Below are 26,167 nucleotides of genomic sequence, written 5' to 3'. Positions count from 1 at the left end.
TTTTATTTATTTGGTCAATTTTATTTAGATTTATAAAAAAAAACATAAAATTATGAGAAAAATAATGGAAAAATCTTGAGTAAAATATGAAAAAAATGGAAAGAAACAAAATGAAAGCAAATACAACACATACTGGATGCATTACTTTTAACTAAAAATTAAAAAAAAAACAATTAAAATTGTAAAAAATCATGTAAAACAAATTAAGCTATAATACGAAATGAGTTCAAATATTCGACAGCATACGAAGAATACTCTTAAACAAAAAGCGATAACGAAACATGTTTCAATTGAAAATATTATAATAAAAAGAAATAATAATTAAAAAAAATAACCACCGAACGAAACGTAAGAGCAGTACGTATAATCTCAAATCTGAGGTCTAAAGCGAAGTTAACGTTATGGCTTCTACCCAATTGCAAGCTTAAAGTTTAATCGATATTCAATTGCCTGAAGGTACCCTCCATGCCGAAGAGATCATCACTGGTCTTGGGTGAACCGGGACGCAAGGCTTCGTTGGCCTTTTGCTCCTCCTGCTCCTTGAACCAGGTGGTGTATTCTCCCAACTTCTTTTTCCACATTTGAGTCAACTCAATAATAGAACCAGCCTTGCCTCCATATTCCTCGGGCAGCAAATCTTTGGGTACCGATTTGTACAAACTCTCCATGTCATTGTGGAAGGTAATACGATTGATGATCTTCTCCTTGACGAATGGCTTGACGAACTTGAAGATGGTATCGACCAGGGGTGAAATGTTAATGACATGCACTTCCTTGACCTTGACGGGATAAGCTTCTTGTACGCAAATCAAGAATTTCTTAACAACAGCAGGAGAGAATTTGGCAAAATGTGTTGCGGTGGCGACGGCAGCATCCAAAATGAAAATATCACCGGCAATGCCAACGCTCTCCTCCAACAAACGGACATCGCCAATCATGAGGGCAACTTTCATGGCATCATTTACTTGGCTGGGTTGGAAATCACAATCGATGCCGCGAATAAAAGTAATGCGGCGACCATTGGGTGTCAAACCGGGCAAGGTAGGGCAGTGTCTATTAAAATAAAGAGTTAAAGTTAGAATCCCTTTAATTATGGTTCATAACTACTTACACATAATCCAACACTATGGACAATTCCTCACGATTGATGTCACGATTTGAAAAGAACTCGGGTATAGCATTACGCATGGTATAGTACATGTCCAACTTCTTTTTCACCTTTTCCAAACTGAATTTGCAACCACGCAAAAATGTACTCAAACGACCATCATCCATGTCTTTGGGCAAATGAGGTTGTGTATCCAACCATTCGCGTAACAACTTAATGTCGCGCTCAATCTCCTCGACATTTTCGGGTTCGCGTAATTCTTCGCGAATGGTAACACGTTGTTGAGGTGTGGGTTGTACGAGCATCATCTGAAATTAGAAAAATAAAGGAAAATAAAATTACTAATTTTGCACAAACATAGCTGATCTTCTTAGAATAAAAAGTGTATGAATTTTGTTTACAAAAAAGAAGCAAAACCTATACAATATACGATTTACAACTTCAGTTGTGAGTTGTACAAATATTTGTTTATTTATTTAACAAATTATCGAGTAAATATGTATATATTTCAACAAATTAGTTCAACTTATTTGTTTGTTTGCCCAAGTACTTTGTTATATATTTGCCATTTATTAAGTAACATTTACAAAAGTTTATGCGGTAATTGATTTCTTTCAAAATTTCCTAGACATTTAGACTGTTTATGAGTTTCTGTTGCAGCGCTTCAGTAGTTTTTCGAAAATTATTACCTTTTGACTTTGTTGTTTTCATTTTACACGTAATAATAGGTTTTGTTGTTTACACACATTAATGTAATTATGTGTGTAAACAATGTATGTGATGTAAACAATTTAAAATAATTTAATTTTTAAATAAAACTTATGATTAAATAGATAAGATCAGGAAAACGTATATAGAGACCAGACCTCACAAAGACGACAGCATCTTAAATTTAGAAAGTTTTTAAAGTATTATTATTATTTTCATTTTTAATACCTCACGTTTCAAAATTTGTAACATATTCAACTATTTTATACGGCGAATTAACATTTTTATAAAGTTTGATGTAAAATTAATGGTAAGAGAGCTTCTAAACTTTAAATTGCGGGATTTGGTTTTCATAAATTGTATACATAAAGAAAAATACATGGAGTGGAATCTAGAAAGAAACTGAAATAAAAAAAGTTACTCAAAATAATCACACCTCCGAGTGTTGTTTTCGTTTTCACATGGTTTTTTTCTAATACATTCTCTTCACTTAGGTTTCTGACAACTGAGGTAGGTCTTTGGCAGGAGAGTTTCCACGCTATATCTATTCTCTATGTCTGCTTTTACACACAGCAAGTTTTCTTGGAGCAAGTCTCTTTGATTCCCTTTTAAAACTTGCTCGACTGTTTACACACACCAAGTCTGTGTTCAATTTTGTATGTCAAAACCTAGTAGATGCCATAGTGAAAATGAGAAAACAAAAGAGAATTTAAGAGCCAGTACAAGCAAGTGTGTACCCCTCTTCTTTCTTCTTGCCTCTCTCTCCTATAAACTCTAGACTTGTGCAAGAAAACTTACCCTGTGTAAAAGCAGACTACGGTTTGTTCCCAGTACGTAAATCAGGCACAGATTAGTACTGATAAGAAACAAATGACAATTTTTCAATGGTTGTGGTTTAAAATTTTTAATAGGCAACGAGCCTGATATATAGATGTCCCTCTTTATAATATGCGGGAAGTTTTGCTTTGATTCTTTGATTTGAAAACAAGTGCCGCTGAAGCACACTAATTGTTCACCAAAGTTTATGGTGAATGTGTTCCATAGGTTTCAACGTGCGAGAGATGGTTTGTGCGGTTCAGAAGTGGTGATTTTATCACGGAATACAAAGATCGTCCAGGACAGCCAAAAAAAGTTTGAAGACCAAGAAATGGAGGCATTACTCCATGAAGATTATTGTTAAACTCAACAAGTGCTTGCAAAATCATTGGTAGCTACTCAAGCAGCAATTTCAAAAAGTTTGCAAGCAGCAGTATTTATCCAAAAGCTGGAAATTTGATACCATATGAGTTGAAACAAGAATCTTTGAAAATGATGCTTGAACGAAATGATGCTTGAACGCTATAAAAGAAAATAATCACCCCTATCGCGAATCAATATTTCATATGAAATATGTTCCCTTTTCCCAATTCTCGTTCATTAATTTTATTTAAGTGAAAAAATTCCACATGTTGTGAAATTTTTAGATGGAATTTTGTAAACAATAAGCAGCTGTTACGAACAAAATCAACTATTGTGAATAAAAAGTTCAGGGGAATATCACGATAGCAAATTTCCTTTGAGGGAAATGGATATTTCATGGGAACAAAATTTCACATGTTATTGCCGATAGGGTGAATGTTTGAAACGAATCATTATTTGCGATGAAAGATGGATCCATTACGAAAACCCGAAGCGTAAGAGATCGTATGTGAAGAGCGGCCAACCAGGCGAATCGACACCTAAGCCAAATATCCATGGCGCTAAGGTAATGCCCTGTATTTGCTGGGAGCCAAAGGGTTCTATCTGTTATGAGCTACTGAAATCTTACCAGGCAATCACAAGGAACCTGTACCGAATGCAATTGATTTGCTTGCAGCGAACATTGACCAGACATGAATCCATAATATTCCATCATGACAATTAACGGGCACATGTTGGAATACCTGTTAAAAACTATTTAGAATGAAGTGGTTGGGAAGTTCTCCAAGACCCGCCTTATAGTCCAGACCTTGCCCCTTCCGAATATTATTTGGTTTGATCGATGCATAATTTGCGATGAAAGATGGATCCATTACGATAATCCGAAGCGTAAGAGATCGTATGTGAAGACCGGCCAACCAGCCGAATCGACACCAAAGCCAAATATCCATGGCGCTAAGGTAATGTTCTGTATTTGGTGGGAGCAAACGGGTTATATCTGTTATGAGCTGCTGAAATCTTGCCAGGCAATCACAAGGAACCTGTACCGAATGCAACTGATTAGCTTGAAGCGAATATGAAACCGTAATATTCAAGCATGACGATTTTCAGCCACATGTTGCAATACCTGTTAAAAACTATTTTGAAAGAAGGGGTTGGGAAGATTTACCTCACCCGTCCTGTCCGAATACTATTTGTATTGATCGATGCATAACGCTGTCTCTGGGATACTCTTCACTTTGGAACAGAGTATCTGATATTGGCTTGACCTCCTACTATCGTGGTGTAGGGTATAAAAATTTGTTTAATTGGGGTCCTTCACATGTCCATCCAAATTTCGGATTTAGCCTATTTGTTCTAAAATCTCAAACTAAATACAGTTGGATGTAAATATATAACTTAGTATGTTGCCGAAAGCTTTCTCATTTCTTTCTCTAAACAATAAGAGATGCCTATGGCTTCCAGAATCTCTCGCACTTTCTATCTCCGATCGGTCAATTTTTTTTCAATTGTTTCGGATGTAGAGACCTCAACTGGGAATCTACCGTGCTTTTGCGGCCACAAGGAAATTCAGTAAATCACTTTTTTACCATTGAAATTGATGGTACAGAGTTCCCATAGTATTTATCAAGCTTATCATTTATTTGAGTGATGGTTTCTTTCCGCAATGAGCAGACGAAATTCACTTTTTTTCCAATTTCTCCTCAAGTAACGAGATAGTCTGCTATCAATGGCTGTCAAATACAAACTAAATGAAGCAGCTTGTTCAAATTTTGACAGGAGCAGTGTTGTCATTTAAGTTAAGGGTCATTAAATTTAAAAAGTCTCTAAAAAAACTTATTTTAAGCTAACTCTTCGGACTAACCAAATTATTTGCACATCATGATATTGTTTTTTAATTGCTCAATATTATACATTTAATCAGCCTTCCGACAATAATAAACACGAGTAGATCTATAATATGTCTATAGATCATTACTATTAAGTATCATACAACTATTCTTTTGTATTTGTTTCTATATCCTTCACCTTCGTGAGAAGGGTATAATATATAAGTTTGTCATTCCGTTTGTAATTTCCACAATATAATTTTCCGACCCTATAAAGTATATATATTCTTGATCCTTATAGATAGATAGCGGAGTCGATTAAGCCATGTCCGTCTGTCTGTCAGTTGAAATTCATTTTCTGAAGACCTCAGATATCTTCGGGATCCAAATCATCGATAATTCTGTCAGAGATACTTTCGAGAAGTTTGCTATTTAAAATCAGCAAAATCGGTCCACAAATGGCTGAGATATGAGGAAAAACCAGGACAACCTCGATTTTTGACCTATATCTGGATTACTAAGTCATTAATATAGACAATATGGATATCTAATGATAGATATTTCAAAGACCTTTGCAACGACGTATATAAGACCATAGTATGTTGGATCTACAATAGGTCAAAATCAGAAAAAATAATTTTTTTTAACCCAAAAAAAAAAATTTGAAAAACAAAAATTTTTTTTTAAAATTTAAAATAACAATTCGAAAAAAATCTTTTTTCCAAAAATTTTAAAATAACAATTCGAAAAATTTTTTTTTACAAAAAATTTAAACAACTTTGGAAAAAAAAATTTATTTTAAAAATATTTCAAATTTGTATTTTGAAGTATAATTTGGTGAAGGGTATGTACGATTCGGCACAGCCGAATATAGCTCTCTTGTTAAAATACAATTTTAGTTAAAAGACGCTTAATTATCCCAGTTACTCTATTTGGCTAAAACAATCCATTAAATCAATCTTGTGTTTTAAACAATTCCAAATGAATCATTATTTAAAGAAGAGTGTTAGATAATAATGGTTCTTGTATTCATTGTTTAAATAATTTATTTATAACAAAGTTTTTCTTCTATTGCTATTGTTATTAAATTATTTAAATATTTATGTATGTATTGTATGGCCAAATATGAAACTAAGAATAAGTAAAAAGCAATAGAAGAAGTCTTAAATTTATGTAAATTAGTTGTTTGATTAAAAAATACCAAATAAAAAAAAAACAAAATTTTAGCATCATCTCAGTTTGTTAGTATTTTTGTGTTGGCTTCATTCACATTTAAATATTTCATAACAGTTCAAAACAACAACTAAACATGATTTTTTTTTTTTATATTTTCAATTTCAATTTGTTGTTTTTAACTTTTTTTATTTTTTTAAATGGAATTGAAAGTAAGAGCTAAACAAATTTTCCATTTACAAGAGGCTAAAATTCAAATTGAAAATGTAGTTGTTAACTGAGTTTTATTTTGTATTTTTAGACCAATTTAGCAAAATAACAGCAAGAAACCAAAAATGTGAAGAACCCCACCCCTTGAGTGTTAGTAGTTAGCAAGCAACATTTATTTTGGCAACGCCATTTAGCAGAAGGTTAGAGTATTACTGGAGTAAGTTAAGTACTGCTATTATAAGTGTGGGTCAGTAGGTTAAATTGTATTTGGTTTGTACAATATTTAAATAACTATTTCCTTTTTGTTATTTTCTGCTCAGTTTTTTTTTTTCATATTTATGTATATATTTTTTGTTTAGTTTTTCTTTCATTTATTTAAAATGATTAATGAATAGCAAAATCGTATATAATTTGTTTGTTATACGGAAGTCTTTGTCTTTTGTTTTTGTTTCTTTTGTTGAAATGTCAAGTATGACTCCGCTGGGTTTCAGACAAATTAATAGGTTTACATGTTTTTAAATATTTAATTAATTTATTGATTAAACTAATTGATTTGCTACTGTTCACTTATAATAAGCGTTTAATTAAAATTACTATTTTAATTATGTATTGCATTTGAAAATGGGGTCATTTAAAATGCACTTGTTGAATATTTGGCTAAAATTGTAAATTTCTTATTACTTAAATTATAAAAAAGTCTGTCATTCTCTAATTTTTTTAGTCTATTGACCTTACATAGTTTGCAAAGATTACAAAATGGCACTTAATGGCAAATATTTGCTGAAAAAACCGTAACCATTTTTTTAAGCACAAATTTGATTTACGTGTTTGCTCTTACAAGTGTTTTGTAAGATCAAATAGCATCAAATAAAATAAAACTAAATATTTGTTTTGAATTGTCTTAAGTAAAAGGAGTTTTTGACAATAAATAAAAGAATTAAAATATATTTTATTTAGCGGTTACGACTTTTTCGTCAAATATTTGCCATGTTGGTAAAATAACTACTTTCTCAAGTGCTGTACAAAAATATGTATAAAGTGACTACACACTTGACTACTTAGGGACATTAAAGTGACAATTGTCTTCTCGCTAGATTACCAGGAATGTATGAAGTAATCAATAAATTATTAAAATTTTAAAAGACACATTTTTTTACTCATTTATTTAGAATTTAATTTAATTTTTTCATACAAATTTATATTTGTGATACGTTATTTTGGTTTCAGAAAACAAAAATTGTAATTAATGATTGGGAGTTTGACTTAAAAATGCGGGATTTACAATACGATACGTAACTTTTGAACGCGATTTTTGTTGTCATTTATTCTCACTTTGTTATTGAACATTATTGTGTAAGCAACAACGTTTTTTTCTTCGAAAATGTCGAATTTTGTATTAACAAGGCGTCATATGCGGGAAGTTTCGCTTTACTTCTTTAATTTGAAAACAAAAAAGTGCCGTTGAAGCACACCGATTGCTCATCAAAGCTTATGGTGAATGTGTTACATCGGTTTCAACGTGCGATAGTTGGTTCAGTTCAGATCGCTCAGGCCAGCCAAAAAAGTTTGAAGACCAAGAATTGGAGGCATTACTCCATGAAGACTGATGTAGAATTTAAGAAGAGCTTGCAAAATCATTGGTAGCTACTCAAGCAGTAATTTCGAAACGTTTTGTAGCAGTAGGTTTCATCTAAAAGCAGGGAAATTGGGTATAACACGAATTGGAGCCGAGAGACCTTGAAAGGCGGGTTTGTATGTCCGAAATGCTGGTTGAACGCTATAAGATGCCATAATTTTTGAACCGAATCATTACTTGTGATGAAAAATGGATCCATTATGATAACCCGAAGCGTAAGAGATCGTACGTGAAGCCTGACCAACCAACCGAATCGATACTAAAGCCAAATATCCATGGCCCTGAGGTAATGCTCTGTACTTGGTGGGAGCCTAAGGGTCTGAAATCGCATTACATGCGATGAAAAATTAATCCATTACGATAACCCATAGCGTGAGAGATCGTACGTGAAGCACTGCCAACAAGCCGAAGAGCCATAGCTCTTAGGTAATGCTCTGTGTTTGCTGGGAGCAAAAGGAGCTTCTATCTGTTAAGAGCTGCTGAAATCTGGCCAGACCATAACAGGGACCCTGAATCGAACGCAACTGATTTGTTTGAAGCGATCATTAGCCGAAAAATATCCAGTATCTGCGGCCAGACATGAAATCGTAATATTTCATCAAGACAATTTTCGGCCACATATTACAATAGCTCTTAAAAATTATTTAGAAAGAAGTCGTTGGGAAGTTTTGCCTCGCCCGATTTATAGTTCAGACCTTGCCCCGTTCTACTACTATTTGTTTCGATCGATGCAGAACGATATCTCTCTGGGATAAGCTTTACTTCAGAATAGAGTATCCGAAATTGGGTTGATTCGTTCTTGGGCTAAAAATATTTGCATTTTTTTGCATCGGAGTCCATATGTTGCCAGAAAGACGGAAGAAGGTCATAGAAAACAATGGCCAATAATTTGAATAAATTTATATTGTACAAATGTAAAAAAAATAAAAGCTGTAGTTTGGTTCAGCTAAACTTAGTTCGTAATAAGTTTAAGGTTGCTTAAAATTGATTGAACTAAAGATGATTATACAGGTCAACAGCAAAAAAAGGCTTCACTAGCCACTATATAGATTTGAACCATCATGGTTATCTAGTACAAAAATTGTAAAATTTGTGAATTCTTTGGATAGATTTTAAAAAAATAATTTTTTTCTGAAATTGTGAATTTTTTTTAGATGTTTCTCCACATAATTTTTGATAACTCAAAAAGGGTTAGTCCAATATTATTAATGTAAACTTAGAAAACTTAAAATTTACATAACCTTTAATCAGCGTATGTATTGCATTTTAATTGGCTCAGTAGTTTCGGAGTTATAATAACAAATTGAAGCATCAAAAATATTTTAACGAATTTTTGTGTTTTAAAAAAATCATGAAAAATCGAAGACGGACAAGAAATTGTTCAGGTTTATTACCTTGTCGCAAAGCCGCATGTAATAGCAACAAAATGAGATATCGAACATAAAAATCGATTGATTTTTTTCGAATTTATTCACAATTAAGTGAATTCGCTCATTTTCACAAAATTTTACTTTTTTGTTTGATTTACATAAAATTGAGTAGTTAGTGTTCGTCTTTCGATTGATTGAATTTTGAAAACATTTTCCACATGCTATGTACAAATTTTCACGTATATAATGCGTTTTAATCGGCTCAGTAGTTTCGGAGTTATAATAACAAATTGAAGCAAAAAATATATTTTTTATGTGAAAATATCAACATTTTTTTGTTTTAAAAAAATCATGAAAAATCGAAAACGTAAGAAATTGTTTAGATTTACTGCTGTATCGCAAAGCCACATGTAATAGGAACAAAATGAGATATCCATAATAAAAATCGATTAATTATTTTCGAATTTATTCACAATTAAGTGAATTGGCTTATTTTCAGAAAATTGTATGTGCATAGAAGCGTGTACTTTGAGTGTACATTTTACATGTGTTTTGTTTTTGTTAAAATTTTTAATTACTTACAATAACAAAACACATGTAAAATTTGAGATATGATGATAAGTTTAAATTTACATTTAAAAGTTAACAGCTAGTTCTTATTCGTTTCAATTTAAGAGAATACAATTATTACTATTGTTATTCTTAAAAGTACCTATAGCTTCTGAATATTTTTAACCTATTATTTTAAGCGTATTTTTCTAAAATATCAGTTTATTTAAAACAGCATTAAATTATAATATTTGCTTTATTGATTTTGTTTATTTTAGAGCAAAAATAATACAAATCGTATTCTGTTTGAAATTTGCATTTAAAATTTGACAAAAGAGATGAAAACACGCGACTTGGTATGATAATAGGTTGTGAGCTCACGTGTAACACACAAAAACAAAAAGTTTATAATGTAGTGTCCCAGCAGTTCTAGGAGACTGTCTCGAATTTTACGGGATTTTATTTATCATTTAAGGTGACATCTAGCTACGTGGCTAGTTATTTTAACTTAAGCAAAAAGAAAATAAATTGAATAAGAACATATCAACATAATTTGTATAAAACCAGTTTCTACGAATTATTCACAAAAAAGTGCAGTACAAAACGTTTGAAAATGACTACACTATAGATTACTTAGAGATACTTAAGTGACAATTGTCTTCATGCTAGATTACAGGGGATGTATAAAGTAACCAATTGATTTCTCTTTGCACTATAAAGAACAGCCAGATTTAGCCAAGTGATCAGACACTAGTGTGAATTACTGTTTATAAGAGTTACATTGACTACTTGCTTAACTGCTGGGTTATTTAAAAAATTCAAAATATTTAGTTTTATTTTTATAAAATAGCGACACACTGACTCATTTTAATAAAACAACATACAATTTTTTTTATTTCAATGGAGACCAAGTTCAAAGTGCTTGTCAAAAAAAAAGAAAACAAAATGCTAAAAAATAAAAATAAAAAGATATTTTTTTCATTATTATTACTACACTTTTGTTATTTTGTTTAAAGAAAAAAGTAAATAATTGTAGAGAGATACATTAAGATGATAATGGGTAATTGAAATCTTTTTTTTTTGTTAAGTTTAACAAATATTTACTTAAAATATTTGGGGCTTTTGTAGTTAAGTGAATTTTTTTTATTATTATTATTTTCACTTAATAATAATAACCTTGTCTGCAATTTTAACAAAAAAAAATTTTGTAATTTCACATGGCAATCATTATGGCCCTAGTGTGCTGTTAAATTTTATAAGATTTGACAACATTTTATTGCGGCCCGGTAAATTGAGAAATTTTTGAAATGTGGTTTAGTAAAAAGGGGTAATGAAAAATGAGTTTTGGTAGTTTAAAAAAAAAACAATTCAAATTACCACAGTTGCTCTACATAATAAGCCTGTTTTTAAACACGTAAATAAACATATAATTTTGAAAATTAAAATTTCATTTGTTGCTTTAAAAAAACCTGCTGCTGTTAAAATCATGTTTTTTCATGTTCCTGTTTATTTTTTTGCTTGTTTTTTTTTTTTCTTATAATGACGTAGGAAATTATAATTCATTGGAGTTTGGTCTTATTTGTTGCCTGCATGTGGCAAGTAATTGTGGCTGCCACATTAACATTCACTTCTTAGTCATTGGTTTTGCTCAGACAATTTCCACACCACATTCATTTCATATTATAAATAATCAACTTTTTTTAATTTTTCTTTTTTGGTTTAAGAGTGTTAAATTTTTGTCTTAACACAGTGTCAGATCGTTCAGGAAATATTAATATATATGAATTTCCTATACTACAGGTTTGATAGAAAGATAAGTGTGCCAAACTTATATATTTTATGCTCTGCTTTGATGTTATTTTGTATTTGGTTATGCTAACTGAAACACATTGTAATGCTAGGTAATTTTTTATAGCTGCTTTAGACGATAAGACTTTACGTACGACTTTTGGGAGAGCATCACAAATAAAATCCAATCCGCTTTCCTGAAAACTTTTAAAAAATGAAGAGATCCCTGCGTATCTCATGTAAACTTAACACATTGCTCTCTTGTTATGTTAAAGCTGTAAACACACACTAAAACACATACTGTCCCGAATGTGTGTCGTGAAATATGATCGTGTAAAGAGGCTTTTAGTTATGTTGAAAATAAAACTTGCTTCTGTTCCAGGTTTCAAGTTTAGTTCCTTCTTTTGCTGCATTATGCCTTTTTATTGGCAAAAGTTAATTGAACTGCATTACAATGAAGACTATTAAACAAGTTTCCATTTCAATAGTTTTATGAACTAACCCAGAACCAATTTTACACATTTTTGTAAGCTCCTAAGGAAAAAATTACACAAAAATCTTGTTTTCGCTCTTTTTTAAGTTTTTTAGCGTGATCGTTAATATTTATAAGTTGATATGACGACCCCTTATTAATTTCTTTATACAATATTTGCTTGAACAAATCTTTAAAATAAATCAAAACTTTGAAATCATTTCAGAGAAAAAATGTCAAACGTGCCAAAGTTGGTTAGTTAGTTAGCCAAATGTTGAACTATGAAAAGCAAGTGTTTTACGTTATTAATGATGTCATTGTTAATAGGATGCCAGAATTAACCAGAATCGTTTTCGGCATTGCCTTCGTATGTCATGTCGAACATATTTAAAGTGAACGACATGAATTGCCAATGTTTGGCAGTATGACACTTGCCTTCCAGTTAAACAATTCAATATTTGCAGGGCTTTGCTTTTAGGTCACCATTTATAAAAACTTCTGATTTTTAAACTCTTAAATCAGCTTTGATGTTGGAAACGATTTTTATGATTAGATTTGAGATTTAAATTTAATTATAATTTTTAACCTTGACTTTATTAGAAGCACTTAATAAAAGCAAAGCGAAATTTTTTTTAAATATGTTAATCCGCTTTATTGTAGAAATTCTGAATAAATATTTTAAATTGATAGTTAAAAATTGCAAAATTGTGACAAAAAATTTCCATCGCCTATTCCAAAAAACTGATTGTAAATGTTCTTGGAAGTTTGGCAGTTGATAGCTGCTATATTTTTGAAGCTATGTACATCTGTCGAATTCATCTGTCATTTATTCAGTGTGTTTTGCCAAATCACCATGGACGGATATAGCGATCAAGAATATGTGCAAACGAAATTATTTTTTATCAAAATCGGTGTTCTGTCCTACCATTTTTGGAAGAATCGTTACGTCATCAAACAAAATTGTCGAATTTGGGACGATACTAATCCAAATGAGATCCCAGGCGTCCAATGCATCCCGAAAGTCATTGTTTGGTGTGGATTTTTAGCTGGCAGTGTCATCGTTCTATATTACTTTGAGAAAGACATTAACTAAGCCATTACCGTCAACGGCGAGCGCTTATCAATTTATTTTGGCTTGAAATGTGCTACACAGCTCATGCAATATTGGGCATGAGTGATTTGAGGAAGTGATATTAACTGCCCACCGAGATCGTGTGATTTGAGACCTTTTAATTAATTGCGAAAATCTTGGATGCAATATGGGTACAAAATTACACTATCTGTACAGTCATTTAGACAAATTTCCTAAAAATCTTGGATCGTAAAGCGAAGAACAAAGATAAAGTTTCCATCAAGATTTAAAACTAATGGAACATAAAATAAGACGATTTATTTATAAGGAAACGTTCTAAATTTGATCAGATTTATCAAAGATACTGCATTATATTGTTGTAAATAAACATTCCAAAATGTGAGAATATTGGGGAAAGTGTGAGCAGGAATAATCTTGTTTTCAATTGGCAAATATTGTTAGGATGGCAAATTAAAATATTTTTTGGTATAAAAAAGATTATTTTAATCTTTTATTTTATTTTCATATTAACATAGTTTTGTGTAGGTTCTGTATAAAATATTGTTATATTGAAGAATTGCTATTGAAAATTCAGTTATACACAAGATTTTCTATAGAAAATTCAAGATTTTTATAGACAATTCTGTTATATACAATATTTTCTATAGAAAATATAGTTATTCGCAAGATTTTCTATAGCAAATACTGTTATACACAAGATTTTCTATAGAAAATTCAGTTATACTCAAGATTTTCTATAGACGAAACTGTTATACACACGATTTTTTATAGAAAATTCAGTTATACACAAGATTTTCTATAACAAATACTGTTATACACAAGATTTTCTATAGCAAATACTGATTATATACTATAGAAAATTCAGTTATACATAAGATTTTCTATAGACAAAACTGTTATACACAAGATTTTTTATAGACAATTCTGTTATACACAAGATTTTCTATAACAAATACTTTTATACACAAGATTTTCTATAGAAAATTCAGTTAAATAGAAGATTTTCTATAAACAATTCTGTTATACACAAGATTTTCTATAGACAATACTGTTTTATAGACAAGATTTTTTATAGCAAATACTGTTATACACAAGATTTTCTATAGCAAATACTGATTTTCTATAGAAAATTCAGTTATACATAAGATTTTCTATAGACAAAACTGTTATACACAAGATTTTCTATATCAAATACTTTTATACACAAGATTTTCTATAGAAAATTCAGTTAAACACAAGATTTTTTATAGACAATTCTGTTATACACAAGATTTTCTATAGCAAATACTTTTATACACAAGATTTTCTATAGAAAATTCAGTTAAACACAAGATTTTCTATAGAAAATTCAGTTAAACACAAGATTTTCTATAGACAATTCTGTTATACACAAGATTTTCTATAGACAATACTGTTTTATAGGCAAGATTTTCTATAGCAAATACTGTTATACACAAGATTTTCTACAGACAATACTGTTATACACAAGATTTTCTATAGCAAATACTGATTTTCTATAGAAAATTCAGTTATACATAAGATTTTCTATAGACAAAACTGTTATACACAAGATTTTTTATAGACAATTCTGTTATACACAAGATTTTCTATAGCAAATACTTTTATACACAAGATTTTCTATAGACAATACTGTTATACACAAGATTTTTTATAGACAATTCTGTTATACACAAGATTTTCTATAGACAATACTGTTTTATAGACAATGCTGTTATACACAGGATTTTCTATTGCAATTACTGTTATACACAAGATTTTCTATAGACAATACTGTTGTATACAAGATTTTTTATAGACAATTCTGTTATACTCAAGATTTTCTATAGATAATTCTGTTATACACTAGTTTTCTATAGTATATACTGTTATACACAAGATTTCCAATACCATATACTGTATATATTGAAAATACTAGTTTACTCAAGATTTTCTGTAGAAAAAATATTCTGTTATATTGAAAATTTTCCTTATAAAACAACACAACATTTTTTATTTAAAATACAGTTATAATAATAAAAAAAGGTATCGACTTTGCCATCCCTGGTTATGATGCTCAAAAAAAAGTTTTCTCCCTAAAGTGGTGGGCTACAATCTGTGCATGCATGTTTTAGTTTTTTGCTGCTTTGCAAGTTGCACACTCATTGCGCTAATGGCAAATATACTAAATATATTTTTGTGTATGCAACAATTGCTTGCTGACGTTGTAAATTGTAGCTGTTTGCTGTTGATGTTGCAGCATCGATTGCAACATCAAACCATTAAACAGGTTTAACTATAAAGTTGGTTTATTTTTACACTCGAAGTATTTAATTCTATTTATGTTTGTTTTACGAGTGTGTAACTCTTTTGTTGAAAGAAGCTTAGTTGCATTGTAAAAAAAACTGCACAAATTTTATGTGCAAAATGTGATTTATCATCGTACTCGTATATTTGTAAAAATTGTTTTCTTGCAGCATTGTTGCAACATGTTAAATATTGTGAATAGATACAACATGGTGCACTATGTTAATATTATCATTTACATAAAGTTGTGTATTTAGTGTATTCAACTAAATCATTGGTTAAATATTATGACTTTGAAAATTATGCAAAATATTGTTAACAAACAATTTAGGTTTATTAATAGTAAAATATTTGTATATGTCTGTATTGAGGAAAAGTGTATAATATATAGGAAATCTGGCAATAATACTTGTCTTTACTAATAACTATTTACAAATCACTTTCCTGAATAGTAAAAGTGTTACCTTGTGGGTTTAAAGGGCTTTGATAACGTTTAAAGAAAATCAAAGTTTAATCTATAACAAATAGGAATTTAAACTATAGTTGCTTTCGTTGTTTACTCTCTTCTCTCTTTTGTAATTGATCGTAATTGTGGTTTGATATTATTGTATGCAATTTCTATAATTAATAAAACTATTACTAAAAAAAACTTTACTAATAATAACAAAATACAATATATAATAAATTGTAATTAAAATCATTTCAATAATTGCTTAAAAAGCTGCTTAATTAACTATTCTGACAAAGAAGAAAAACATTCAAGCATTCATGTGAAAATTGCATTTAACCCTCATTTGCATACGAGGTTATATGTATGTATGTTTTTTTTTTGTCTCATTTAAAATGCACTTCAGCTTTTTCGCCGCCGTCTGTTAATTTTAAATCCATTATCATTATTATAATCATCATCAGCAGATTTTATTAATTGCATTTTTATCACAACGCCTTATTATGGTTTATATTTTGTAACGGCTTTAAGCACTTTTTATTGATACATGATTTATTGTTTCATATCCTTGAAATATAATTTAAATATTATTTCATACTAAAAATGGGGAAACTTAATAAAGTAGAGTGCTTTTTAATGTGTCCTTTTTTGTCTTAAAAGTTTTCAGCTGAATTAAGTTCTTTAAATGGAAATTTGTTTAAAGTAAATTTTATTTTTCGTTAAAATAAACTTAGCTATTGCTCAGATCTAATTGAAATTAAGAAATTCTATTCAAAGCAATAGTTAACATTTACTAAATTCTGTAGTTAGTTTCAAGAAATGAGAGAGAACAGTTACTTATGCTCTCTCTTTTATTTTCAGCGTTTAACACAAGATTTTCTATTGAAAATTCTGTTATACACAAGATTTTTTATAGACAATACTGTTATACACAAGTTTTCTATAGAAAATATAGTTATACACAAGATTTTCTATAGCAAATACTGTTATGCACAAGATTTTCTATTGAAAATACTGTTATATACAGGAAAATCTTGTGTAGAACAGTATTTCCTATAGAAAATTCATTTTATCACAAGATTTTCTATAGACAATTATGTTATACACAAGATTTTCTATAGAAAATATAGTTATACACAAGATTTTCTATAGAAGAAACTGCTATACACAAGATTTTCTATAGACAATTATGTTATACACACGATTTTCTATAGAAAATACAGTTAGACACAAGATTTTCTATAGCAAATATTGTTATACACAAAAATTTCTATTGAAAATACAGTTATATACAAGATGTTTATAAACAATTCGGTTATACACAAGATTTTCTATAGTAATTATAGTTATACACAAGATTTTCTATTGAAAATACTATTATATACAGGAAAATCTTGTGTACAACAGTATTTTCTATAGAAAATTATTTTTAGCTCAAGATTTTCTATAGACAGTTCTGTTATACACAAGATTTTTATAGAAAATATGGTTATACACAAGACTTTCTATAGGAAATACTGTTATACACAAGATTTTCTATAGAAAATATTGTCTTAAAATTTTGCGTGATCCAATAAAATGGATCGCGATCCAAATATCACAATATATATTGAACGTGTAGCAGTACCCTTATAATTTTAATGCAATGTGGTCGACGTCAAAGAGTATATTTGTGCTTATGAGTTATTTTTGTTCAATAATCGAAAGAACAGAATTTCTTCTTTTATGTCCTCTTTAACTTCTATCAAGGTTTTGATTTTATTATCAATGGAATAAGTTGGGAGCAATCCAATCTGGAGAACTTTAGGTTATGCCGATCGAGAAAAATTAAAAAAAATAGTGATCATTTGAATCTGGTAAGATGTTCGTTTTGGTCATAAAACGTTGTCATCTCTGACCCTTATTCTTTGAATAAATTTTAAGTTTAAAAACAAAGAGCGCTGTTATAATCAGCTAATTTCGGAACTATTAAGGGACTGTCCATGCCCTAAAAACATGTGCAGGAGATAAGATTTTGTAAATGTATTCAAATTTTGACAAGACATTTTCTCAACCTTGAAATATATAAAGTTTTCACATATTATTAATCCAGAAAAAAAAGCTTTTCTAGATTTCCCTTCTATTGCTCTAAAAGCTATATACAAATCAGTGCAATATCAATAATTTTTACGAAAGTATTGTATTTAAAGTAAAGTTTTAGTAAAATTTTAACAGAAACATACCTTTAAATTTTGTGGAATTTTAGTGCTAAGCTTTTTAATCAAAATTATTTATACATTCTTGAAAAGTAGATACAATTCCATTTGCCTTGATATATAATATGACTATCTTATCAATTAAGTATAAAAGAAATGGAACCAAACTTAATGTCCCACAGTTAAATTCAATTTTCTTGTTATTCATAGGAAAGTTTTTGGGAGAAGTTAGGGTTTATGTATTTGACCTGTGAGGAGGTCCAGTTAGAACTATTTTATAGCAATAGAAAGGAAATTGTGTCTTATTTTTGCTAATAAGTAAATACTTTTAACATTTGAATATAATTATTTGAAAAATAATAAAATAATTTTTTTTCTCAAAATTTATTTAAAATTTTTTAAAATATTAAAAATATTTAAACAATTTTAAAAAGTCTTTTTCTGCTGATATATAATATGACTTAATTCTCTTACCAGAACGTCAGATAAATGGTCAAAAACTTAACGCCACGCAATAAATTCCAATTTTACTGTATGTCATAAAGTTTGCCTAAATTTATTTGACCTTTGAGAAGGTCAAAATAGACATTTTTTATATCAAAAGAAAGAATATAATGTGTACTTTTCGAAAATATACAAATAATTTTAATATTTGCAAACAAAAATTTGTTTGCATAAATTCTTTTTTAGAATATTAAAAATACTTATTAATTTTTGAAAAGCAGACATAATTCTCTTTCTGCTGATATATAAAATGACTAAGTTTTATTTCCTAAACGTCAAAAAAATGGATACAAACTAAATGTTACGCAATAAAATAGCACTTTCTAATTACATTTTAAGACTTTTGTGGTTAGGCTGTATTTTTTTCTGTAACAAATATTATTTTTAAAAAAATATTGAAAAGTCTTGGACATTATTGTAAAGTAGCTGCAATTATTTTTGTATTTATATTTAATATGACTAACTTATCTTTCCTAAATGAGAAATAAATGGACGAAAACTAAACATCTCGCAATAAATGGGACTTTGTTGTGACATTTAATGACATACAGTATTAAGTTTACGTAAATTTATTTAACCCGAATTCAAAGTGGACATAAATATATATCAACAGAAAGGAAATTGTATCTACTTTTTGAAAATATATAAATTATTTTAATATTCGTATAAAAATATTAAAAATTTTAAGACTTTTTAGGAAATGGAAAAATAATTGTTTGTCTAAACTTCACATTAAATATTTTCTAAACAATTATATTTATTAAAATATTTTCTATATTTATAATAGACCAATTAAAATTATAAAAATATAAATGTCTCTTAAAAATTGGAGGAATTAGTTTTGACCGTGCAGGATCTATCTACAGTTAAGGCTTCAATATTAAAGGAAAAAAGCCTTGTGACTTTTATAAAATATACCAAAAGTATACTAATTAGTAATGGACATCGAAGGCCTATAACATTTTATATTAATTTTTTAAACACTTTTCTTTTAGAATTATCATTCAAAAGAATATTCAGATAAAATCTAAGGCCCATTTCTTAATAGCCCATTTCAAAATATTGATTTTTTGAATTTTTCACTATAAATTTCTGATTTTTAATTTGATTAACCTGTGATGTACAATCCGGAAACCCGGAAAAGGTCTTATCAACTCATAATTGAAAAAAGAAAATTATTTAAAACCTTTTTTACAATTGGCCGAAAATATATTTTAAATTATTATTATCCTTAATAATTGTTACAACTTTTCTTTATAATCGTAAACACTTTTTCCATACCAGTTTATACCAAAGAAATTGTGGTTTGGTTGCCTTTTAAACACAAACTTCTTTTTAGATTTAAATTTTTTTTTACAGGTACACAATTTATTTTATTTTCTTTAACTTGTTTTTTTTATATATATTTCCTTTTCTTTTTTGTTTATTTCATCCTTACCTTGAAAGCTAAAATTTATTTGGTAAACTTAGTTGGAAAATTAAAAATATATTTCTTTATTAATCCACAAATACAGTGAGTGATTGAGTGATCTTTGGAAGGATAATCCAAATAGCAGGAACTCGTTGCGAAAAAAATCCGTTAATTTTTTCTACTTTTAACTACTAAAACAAACGTTACCGAATGCTGCACTAAATTTCAATTTAATTTTTTAATCTTAAATCTTTTTTTAAAAAAGGGGGGAAACGAACAACCGACTCGAATGAAGTAAAATCTGCAACTGAGTACAAAAGAAACATGTTTTACTGCTATATAAATCGTACGATCGTGTTCCACTGCACTTGGATGAAAAAGTAGCAAAAACAAAAACAACAGAATCTATGTATATGAAAATAATAATAAAAAGAAAAAGCATTAACAACAAATTTACTAACTAACGTTATAAGACGAGTGAGTATTCACATAACAACAACAATAACAACAACAATTGACCAAGACGTACTTAAAAAGTGCACGAAGTGTAAAAAACGAATCGTTGTCGGCTATGAGTTAGTACGAAAAACACTGTTAGTTGTTGTTATGAATTGCTGTTGTTGTAGTTGTAAGTAATGGTAAGTGAAGTTTTGCTTAATTTCGGCTTAAACAAAATTTAAACTTTATATGCTTACTTGTATTTTAGTATGCACAGTGGTTTGTAACGTTTATTGTTGTTAAAAGTAGCTGATATGATTATTTCCCAGTATGCAAAATGATTCGAAGTTATGTCGAAAATGAATCATTTTTTCGTAAAATTTTATCGATATCGACTTCGATATAATGTCGAGAATGTGCGTGTTTTCCTAAGTAGAGTGCAGAGCGATAAAGAGTCGAAAATTATTTATTTTTCTGATTCTAATTTTTATCGATATACTATACCTTTTTCGGTATTAAAAATGTTCTAAATTGATTCGATTTCGATTAAATATATGAACAATTTCGTATACTTTATACCATCGGGCAATTTCTTCTTGAAATAATGCATATTCAATACCTTTATTATTATTCAATAATGTTGCGTTAGATGTGTTTTCATTTTCAAATGCAATAAACTCTGCACATATTTCTGATGTTTGCTGATTATGAGATTCGAATTGTCAAAAACGACATCAATAATTGGCTGCGCTTTTCTTTTAAGACGTCTTTGATCCATTTTTCGTATTAAACTATATTTTTATGAATATGTTATTGTTAGGATAAGAAATACAATTTTATTTTCTCACAAATTGACAAAAGAATAATATGTATGTATATGAATTTGTCAATTTGTGCAAAAATAAAATTTGACATTAAAAAAAAAATTCGAACATTATTCGCCATTTCTATAAAATATTAAAATACGATATTCTAAAAATGTAGATTAGATAGAGCATCATAATAAATTCATATTTTCGATTTTAATTCGAAATAAGTTCGATAAAAAGAACTGACTCGAAATGTTGCATACTGGGTTGTTTCTAAATGATTGTTATACTTATACTAATATCTTAATTTAAAAAAAAATAAGTAAAAACATTAACAACTGTTATCATTTTAAAATCATTATGACCATAAAACTCCATAAAATATTTCAAGTTTCAAAGCAATTACACCATTTCTGAAAGAGTTGATTCAAAATCTGGATCAGTGTTCTGTCAAAAAACAATTCAGATATCTTATTTATATGTATGTAAAGCAAAAGCTAGTGCCGGAAGAAATCCTATACAGTTGGCAAGGTTTCAGAGTAGAATTTAGTAAAGAACTTTGAAGATTAAATGGACAATTTCCTTTATTCACCACTCTGAATCTGCACCAGGGCTCAGTAGGTGCATATATTACATGAAAAAGTTTATAAAGTAGTGATTGGCACTCAAAGTCACAATGGGGTCGATTCTGGTTTTGTGAAACGGTGAAATGAAAAAAAAGTTTCATTTTTGTTTTTAGAAGAAGTTTTCATATAACCATTTCACAATTACAGATCATTTCACAGGACAGATCAAAATCCATTGTTTATCTGTAAATTACACGACTTTCATAAAATTCATAAAATTTATCAAATAAGAATCAAAAATCACAATAAATAGCAGATGAGATTACAAAATATTATTCTTAGTGTTCCATCCAAGATAAGACATTTTTTAAGTATGTTCTGAATCGATGCATTCTACAACAATATTTACAATATAATAAAAGTTTAGCCGCCATTGCTCTAAATGACAATGTTCTAAACAGACTTATCCCTGAATTGGATGATATTGATGTAGATTTCATAGAAAATTTCGATAAAGGAGTGCGTATGTTCCAGCAAAGGTATTTGCCCGATACTATTTGCTATACATATATCTCTTAGGGTGGCCCTTAATAAACGAGAGTTTGATTTTTGCCAATCTCTCCCCCCAGTTTGGTGAAGATTGGTAAAAAAATCATCCTGAACAAATTTTGTGTATGTCGGTTTAAATTGGTCAACAAATGTTAAAGTTATTAAAAATTCCCCAGGCCATTAACGTGTCTCAGGCCACTAGAACCAGAAATGTAGGAACAAAAACTTATTTTCAGAAATATTAAAATAAAAGCTCATTTTTACTTAAAATATATCCATATTTACTTGTATATGTCTTCGTAGGATACCGTTAACCTATGACCAAAAAAATATTTTTTTAACGCCAGTTTCAAAACTCCATTTTCAATTTTTTAAAAATTTTGTTAAACAAATATTAGAATTTTTTGATCATCTCATTGGATTTATTGAGAATATAATAGGGAATAAAAATATGAAAAAATTATGTAAATATCTCCTATAGTTTTTCCGCACCTGCGATTTAAATTTTGAGATTTTCGAGAAAAACAAATTATTTTGCCAAATTTTGTCGAATAAGCTCAGTTTCCTTACTGTTATGAATTTTAAGTAAAACCTATTCAGAATATTATAGTCCAGAAAATTATAAATATAGTCTGAAATTTCTACTAAAATCGGAAGACGTTAAACCTTAAATCGTGAAGGTCAAAGGTCAAATTTTTCAATATTTGTAATTTCTAATTTAAAGATAGCGAAATGTTATTTATTTTTGAGCCGATTTTGATGAAACTTAAGAAAAATATAACATAAAGTCTAGTGTTTATAATCACAGCACAAAAATGGAAATTAGCCCTTAATGACACTTGGGATTAAACTAGGGTATTCAATTAATCGGGTTTCTGATTTAATCGGTTAATCGAGCAAATAATTAATCGAGGTTTAGATTTATTCGGATAATAATCGGTTAATTTCCAATTATTCGATTAACCGAATAACTTCTATTTTTCATTTTAAATTGAAAATACAATAACGAATTTTGTGTACAAAAACATAAAAACAGCAAATAAGGTATTTGAGATCATTTTTGTAAACATATCGCCTATATGCTGCAACATCGTCATAACTCAAAATCCATGTTTTATGAACTGAGTAATAGAAATAAACGCTGTTCTATAATCTTTCATATAGTTTCATCAGTTTTCAAAAAAGTCAATTATTTTTTTGTGTGAGAGTGTTTTTTTTGTTGTAAACACCAAAATTAAAATTCATGTTTTCTCGTATATTTGATAAGTAAAAATTTGGGTTAAATACAGATTAGAAAGATATTAACATCTACTATTTATATTTCTGAAATCGCATGATTTGATGAAAATTTATTTAAAAATAGTAAAATGTCATAAAATATTCAAAGACGTTTTTCTCGAAACGATTTTTTTTTAATTATGACGTTGTTGCAGCAAATGAGCGATGTGTTAGCTTTTTAGGGTTTTAGTGAGATCTTCTGAAATAATCTTTTATAAAAAGAATATAATTTAAACGACTTTTTTCTTTAGATTTAATAAAACTTTTCTTGGAAAAAAACTCTGGCTGATTGTATATGTTGGAGAAATCAAAAGCATGATAAAGAATATTCCTTTTTGGATTGTTTTAGATTTTGATTAATTTAATAGTTTCGTTTAGTTATGATTAGGGGGCGGATTTTCATGCATTTATTATTGGAAAATATGCGCCTAAAATATGCTTCAAAAAAATCAAAATATGACCTAAAAATTAAAAAAATATGCACTTATATTTTTGTGCAGAAACATAAAATAATTAAGTATGGAATTCGAAATGTCCAAAAAAATACACAACACTGTTGGCAGCAGTTAGAGCTCTTTAAATTATACCAGGAATTAAACAATTAAAGTTCTAAAACTATTTTTAAAATAATTTTTCTTCTGAAAAAACGATGGACGATATATTAATTGTAATATCTTGGTATGAATACTTGTTTAAAGCCATAATCTTTAGAGCTTCTCTATCCAACCTTAATTTTTATCTCGTAATAACCAAGCAATTAAGCAATTAGTAAATGTATCCCTTATAGAGGGAAATAATATCTGATCACTTGGCTGACTCCAATTTATATATTTTGGGTCATTTGACGTGCTATTTGTAATGCAGAGAGAAGTCAATTGGTTACTTTATACATCCCATGGAATCTAGCATAAAGACAATTATCACTTAAGTGTCTCTATGTAATCTATAGTGTCTCTAAGTTATCCAAAATCACTAGTTTACGAAAGTCTCGTAGATAACGAAATCTCTTATAAATCGAATTTGCAATTAAAACAAATATGAATGTTTTTCGATACATTTAATGAATTTTTGATACTTAAAAAAACTAAACTTTTTTGAAGAAAAATGTTTTGAAATGATAATTTTCAATTACTGTTAAAGAAATGAAGAACTTAATGCCAGTTTCTCGATGTCGAAAGAAGTTAGTTAGTAAATGTTATCTACTGCTATTTCTATAATAAATTCCACAAAAAAAATTGTTGTCGAAATAATGTATTGCCCATTAATGACAAAAAATTATATTTTTATTAAAAATTGGCATAATATGCATATAAATATGCATTTTGAAGTAAAATATAACAAAATATGCATTATCAATAAAATATGCAAAAATATGCACTAACAAATCGATGCCATTTTGCAGCAAAATGTGCGATTCGGATAGATAATTGGTCTACATTGTATTTGGACGTTCGAGAAAAAACATGCATTTGCATATAAATCCGCCCCCTAGTTATGATAAAAGACTCATTTCAAAAAAAAATCGTCTATACATGTATGTAGATACAAACAAAGTTTCAAATACATGTAAATTAAATATGTCAGTTGTTATACATACTCACTAATCATGTTTATTGGATGTTCAAAAAATATCTAATTTTAATTTGAAATTTGTATTTGAATTGAAACGGAAAAATAAATACAAAAAAATGTTTTAAAGTGCAAAAAATTTGAATTCCGGTTAATCGGTTAATCGACACAAATTAATCGGTTTATTTGTTATTTCGGTTAACCGATTAACGGTAAATCGATTGAATACCCTAGATTAAACTAACACTCAACTCTTTAAATTTTACTAAGAATTACGTAGTTAAAGTTTTAAAATTATAATTGTTCTTCTTAGAAAACGATGGATATATTAACACAATTTATAAATTTTTGATACTTTAAAAAATCTCTAAACTTTTTTGAAGCTAAATTTTTTGATATGATAATTTTCAATTGCCAGTGTCTCGATGTCGACTAACAGAAACTCTTTTAGTCGATACAATAAATTGCCCATTCACGACAAAAATATTTGAGGCACAAATGAGAGTAGTATCTACAGAGGGTGTGGCACCTTCCGTATGATGTTAATTAAAACAATCGAATATATATATTGTACGGTTATTCTACCATCAATATTAATATTTAGGACAAGCATTGAAACTTTGTATGAATTATTTATTTAGGCCAAAAAATGGCTAAATATTAGCCATTTTTCAACAAGATCGGTCAAGAACTCTCCGAGTTAGAGGTTTCAAAATTTGACATTTTCACCAAACATGTATTTTTTCATATCCATTTAACTTATTACCTATTGTTCTTATTAAAATGTGTCCCAAATAGTTTAAATAGCTAAATCTTTAATTTTTCAAAAAAAAAAAAAAATTAAAAAAATTTGACATATTTTTTCCAAAATCAAAAACTTGTTGGACTTTTTTCCAAAATGGGTCCTTTTTTTCTGAAAAGGATGATTATATTTTTTCCTTGATTACCTTTTTGTCGCTAAGTGGGATACGAGTTGGATAT

General features: G+C 28.7%; 1 protein-coding gene across 1 annotated transcript; it reads right to left on the bottom strand.

Moving 5' to 3' along the window:
• LOC135960537 (alpha-tocopherol transfer protein-like) lies at nt 1-20,231 on the bottom strand. Its single transcript, XM_065511850.1, has 3 exons — nt 20,005-20,231; nt 1,112-1,416; nt 1-1,053 (listed from the first exon to the last, which is right to left on the bottom strand). The coding sequence occupies exons 2-3, from the start codon at nt 1,414-1,416 to the stop codon at nt 432-434; spliced, it is 927 nt and encodes a 308-aa protein (XP_065367922.1). The 5' UTR covers nt 20,005-20,231; the 3' UTR covers nt 1-431.
• Nucleotides 20,232-26,167: the final 5,936 nt, after the last annotated feature.

The sequence above is a fragment of the Calliphora vicina genome, chromosome 1 (genome assembly GCF_958450345.1).
Source record: "Calliphora vicina chromosome 1, idCalVici1.1, whole genome shotgun sequence".
NCBI lineage: Eukaryota > Metazoa > Arthropoda > Insecta > Diptera > Calliphoridae > Calliphora > Calliphora vicina.
The sequence above is the reverse complement of the archived record's forward strand: the minus strand, read 5'-3'. Positions and strand labels throughout refer to the sequence as shown.